Below are 5,331 nucleotides of genomic sequence, written 5' to 3' on the forward strand. Positions count from 1 at the left end.
ATCTTTTCTTGCTGTTTGAGATGGGTTTGATCAGTCCACAAATATCAACATGCACCAATTGGAGAATTTTTTAAGCTCGCCATGTGCTTCTTTTTGGAAACGAATGTCTTTGTTGCTTATCCACCAGAAAATTTTTACACCGTCTCAATGGAGACTTGAGTTGTAGTAAACCATCCACCATCTTCTTTTGCAGAAGAGTCTTTAATCCCTTAAAGCCCAAATGTCCATATCTATAGTGTCAAAGTTGCTCAATATCTTCTGTGATTGTACTGAAACAAGTGGATGCTACAGGCTGAGATATAGCATGCAGTACGAACATTCGATTCAAAGACATCTTTGTCTCCATGATCAAGCTTCTCTCAGGATGAAACACCTTGCACGTTCCATTTTGAAACAAAATGGTAAGCCCCTTTGCTTGCAATTTTCCAATACTCGACAAATTGTTCTTCTGCTCTGGCACATAGAACACTCCTGTGATTATCTGTATGATTCCATTCACTTGCAGCCGAACATTACCCTTTCCTGTTACAACCATGCTTGAGTTGTTGCCCAGCTTCATTGAATCTCTGAAACTTCCGTCAAAATCTGAAAAATATTCCTTCTTCCCACACATATGATTGCTATATCCCGAGTCAAGGAACCACATATCTTCTCTATTAACCTTATTCATATTCACGTAAGCCATTAGCAACATCTCTTCTTAAGTCTCTACATAGTTTGCCTCCTTCTCCTTGCTTTGACATTCCCATTGAAAATGTCCTAGCTTGTGACACTTATAGCACTATTGATATGAACCAACAGACATCAATCATACAATATACTTCAATGAAGATGTGAAGAAAATATTGTTGAAATTATCAAAAGATATTTCAATTCATGCCACATCGAAGAAGAATAAAGTTTCATGTTATAAATTTTGGGTGGATTACAATTTAGAATAATTTAGAGTTATTGTATTTCATTCATGTATTTTAAAAAATTTATTTACTCTAGGTTACAATTACATAATCGTTAATTATGGTCATTAAGTATGAATGTTACAACTCTTGGAATGACTTTAATAGTTTCATTTTCTTGTAATCTACCCAAAATTTATAACATGAAACTTCATTCTTCTTCAATGTGACATGAATTGAAATATCTTTTGATAAGAAATATCTTTGGATAATTTCAACAATATTTTCTTCACATCTTGTAACGACCCTAGTTTTTACCTATTTAATCTAAGGTCATTACTGTACCTTGGAATGCAGAATTACATTAAATGGGCCCTGAATATAAATGCGACTTAACACACGCCTTTTATTATCTCGTGAAAGAGAAAAACAAATACAAGGGAAAGAAAGGAAAAGAACAATACTGAAATAATTGTCTCAATCTACCCTAAGGTTTATTATGCGATTACAATTCAACCTATATTAATCTATACTAATGAAGTAAACAGAATTCAACCTAAACTAACCTATACTAGGAAATGGAAAGCAAATACCCTATGCACGTGCCACGGTCCCGGGATGTACGATGTCGCCGACAATCTCACATGGGTGCCTTGCCTTTATCTGAAAAGTAAAGTAGCACGAGGCTTGAGTATTTCTAGAATACTCAATAAGTGACCCCCTATTGGGGTTATGCAACATTCACATGCAATAAAATGATGGGATCTATCTTTCGTTTCATTTCGTTTTCCCTACGGTGATGTCCTAACGGGTAAACTTTGGACGTGTACCATATACTCTACACACAGCCCATACGTGCGAGTATGGGCTCACTAGCTAGTTCGCACACAGCTGGGTCACTTTCCTTATCCGGTGGGCATGCTCTAGGAGCCCCTTATGCCGTAACCCGTTAAAACTAGTAACCGTCACGGCAGCGATATGCAAAGCATAACGATTGTTGTCCTGCCATTGGATGTACGCGTCCGTACCCTCGTGAGGGGATAGGGGTATCCCCCCAGATGCATGAACACACAATATGCATGAGGTCCCCGCTAGTCCTATATTTATCATTAATGAACATAACCTCCTGTCACGTTTCATGCTTACATGTCATTCTCATTTTCATTTCTTTATGTATCATGCATATTCCTAATGAGGTTATGTTTCCATGCAGTTTACCGTATTTCATGTCATACAATTCATGCTGTTTACATTCAGATATTCCATACAATCATGTCATAATCATTCAAGAACAACATATCGTCACATGCATTACATGTCACATCAAACTAAGCAGCATACAAGCATACATTCACGTTCACATCATTACGTACTTAAGCACAACAAACTAGCATAGAATTTAATGACACGTGCCAACAAACAGCAATTAATGCGTAACCTACAACGGGTGAGCCACTTACTTGTTAGGCCTTAGCCGAAGTACTCCCTAGAATATAAACGTAAGTTCCTAGCTCCTCATGAACGTTCTACGCTTCCGTTGGTGGTTGGTTCCTATTGGTTCATTCGTCACCTTCGTTAGTATTTCACAAACATAATTAATTTCCAACTTGAATTTATGAAATACGACCTTAAAATGATCTATTTTACCTTAAACAGGGCCGAAACTAAGTCCGGGAGGGTCAGAACGGTGACAAACGGGCTGAAAATAGGTTTCCCGAGCCGAATAAGTCGTCGGAGCCGAGGGGAGCCACGCTGCAGACGTGCCACATGGCACAACTAGAGGGCAACACGTGTGCAGCGGTCTCGGGTCGAGGTGCGGGTTATCAGATCGTTCGCAGGTTTTGGGTCGTTCACGAGTGACGGGTTGGCCCTGGCTAAAGGAAAAGTGCAGGTGGGCTGGGCTAGGCATGTCGGCGTTTGACTAGGCTTGCGGGTCTCGAGTCGAGGCTGTCGGGTTGGGCCGTAACTGGGCTTACGCATTTTGGGCTGAAGCGACTGGGCCGCGGGAACCGTCGGGTACTGGGTTGACCTAAGGTGATTGGGTTCAATTCGGGTTGCGGGATCCGGCCCTCGGGTCGGACTTCGTCTTCTTCACTCGGTTGCCTGTGCGTTTTTCTGGTGACTTTTCTCTCTCCTTGTTAACGTCGTTTCGACGTCCTTTTTCCCTCCTTTTTCCTCCTTTCCCGAGTCTCTTCTCCCCCTAACTCCGTTTTTGGTATTGATTTGGTTTGTAAAGGCCTCACACTCCCAGATCTGGAGAAGTTCGGAAATCTGACGTTCCATCTCCCTTGCCGACGGTGTTCAACGTATAAGATTCGTCTAAATTTACCCCTGATGTGTGTAAAAAGGTTATGGGATTACTTTTGTTGCGTAAAATGGAGGTTTTGACGTCGATTTCGTAGGGTTTTGCCTCGCCGAAGTTTCGTCGGATTTTTTCTGTCCTCTTCGTTTTTCTCTATTTTTTGTTCCTTGCAGGTTGTTTTGAGGTGGCTAAAGGTCGGGGTCGAGTTTCGTGGCATCCAAGCCTTCGGCCGCCCTTTGTGGGTCGTGTGCGAACGAAAACTCCAGCGAACGCCGGAGTTTTCGGTTCTGCCGATGACTTTTTTTTTTTTTTTTTTTATCCGATCCGTTACACATCTTCATTGAAGTATATTGTATGATTGATGTCTCTTGGTTCATATCAACTACACTGTAGCCTTGTTGAAGGTTTATCTGTCTCGTCCCCTTCCTCTGCCTCTAAAACTTCCACAACCTTGACCCCTTCCTCCAGATTGTTCACCATGAATGACCTTCAAAGCGTGTTCTTCTTCAACATGAGAACTCATGCGTTGTTCATGCACAAGCAGGCTGCTTTGCAACTCATCAATGTTTAAGATGGTTGTATCCTTGACTCCTCAATGGAACACACAATATAATCAAACTTGGGAGTCATAGATCTCAGAATCTTTTCAACATCTTCTTTGTTCTCACCATTTAGTTTCATCTTGTTGGCTATGCTAAGGGTCCGAGCAAAGTACTCATTCACAGATTCTTCTGCCTTCATGTGAAGTATTTCAAACTCCTTCCGAAGAGCTTGCAAATGTGCACGCTTTACCCGTGTCGAACCTTGATATTTCTGTTTCATAGAATCTCATATGTTCTTTGTTGTATCCTTGTTGAGGATTGTCTCCAAGATCGAACGATCTAATGCTTGAAATAGATAATTCTTTGCTTTCAAATCTTTCAACTTCTGATTTTTAATGTGCTTCTTCTGGGTATATGTGAAAACGATGTCTTCTATTGTTGTAGGAATCCCATTCTCCACCAAACCCCAGTACTCCTTTGAATGCAAAAAGTTTTCCATGAGCATCGCCCAATGATCATAGTACCCATCAAATTTCGAAATTGCAAGCTGCACAAATGAACTCTCCATCGAGATATTTTTATTCTGACACACGTACTGCTGCTTCTAATTTTAACTTGGCTAAGTTTAAGGCATGACTCTGACACCAAATGCTAAGAACAGAGAGAAAATTGGAAAGAGGAGAAGAATTAGGAGAAATCTCACATCCTATTGAAGAATGAAAATTGTTATTATATAGCGTTACAGAATACACTGAAAAAACAAGGAAATCTAAATCAAATAAGTAAATCAAATCTAATTCAAATAACTAAATCAAATTTAAATCAAAGGTCAATCCCGATTGTTTTAACTTTCTCTTCATCTACTTCTACTCCATTTTTACCAATAAGCCAAGAAAGTTAACTTTTTCCATGTAAAAACTCCACTCGTTAAAATTAGCAAATATCATCCAAATACACAACAACATGCTTTCCCAAATATTATCTCAAAACATGATTCATCAAGCACATAAATGTTCTAGGAGCATTAGTCAACCCAAAACGCATAACAAGCCAGCTATACAATCCAAACTTAGTTTTAAAAGTTGTTTTTCATTCATCTCCTACATGCATTTTAATAGGATGGTATCCAGATTTCAAATCAATCTTTGTAAATAGACATAAACCATGCAATTCATCAAGCATATCGTCTAGCCTAGGAATAGAATGTCGTTACTTTACAGTGATTTTGTTGATGACTCTATAATCCACGGACATGCGCCACGTTCCATCTTTCTTTGGCACCAATAAGACTGGTTCAGAACATGGACTCAAACTTTCTCGTATATAGCCCTTCTTCATGAGCTCCTCTACTTGCCTCTAAATTTCTTTAGTCTCAGTTGGGTTGGCTCTAAAAGCTAGCCTATTAGGAATGACATCCCCCGGAATTAAGTCTATTTTATGATCAATACCTCTAATGGGAGGTAGTTCTTTAGGTACTTCATCTTGGAACACATCCTCAAATTCGTGTAAAGATATTGAAACATACTAACCAAAGACAAGTTGTTATCATTAGAGTCTAAAAATCCTTCCTTGTACACAAGTACAAAGATAG

General features: G+C 39.6%; 1 protein-coding gene across 1 annotated transcript; it reads right to left on the reverse strand.

The window, feature by feature from the left end:
• Positions 1 to 238: 238 nt before the first annotated feature.
• Positions 239 to 685, reverse strand: LOC147789531 (uncharacterized). Its single transcript, XM_087117598.1, has one exon. It carries the CDS (start codon positions 683 to 685, stop codon positions 239 to 241), a length of 447 nt encoding a protein of 148 aa, XP_086973724.1.
• Positions 686 to 5,331: the final 4,646 nt, after the last annotated feature.

The sequence above is a fragment of the Cucurbita pepo genome, chromosome 14 (genome assembly GCF_057944985.1).
Source record: "Cucurbita pepo subsp. pepo isolate OVF chromosome 14, ASM5794498v1, whole genome shotgun sequence".
NCBI lineage: Eukaryota > Viridiplantae > Streptophyta > Magnoliopsida > Cucurbitales > Cucurbitaceae > Cucurbita > Cucurbita pepo.

Excerpts from the sequence above, each read along its gene's own strand:
- LOC147789531 (XM_087117598.1), bottom strand. The coding sequence starts at position 685 with ATGGCTTACGTGAATATGAATAAGGTTAATAGAGAAGATATGTGGTTC.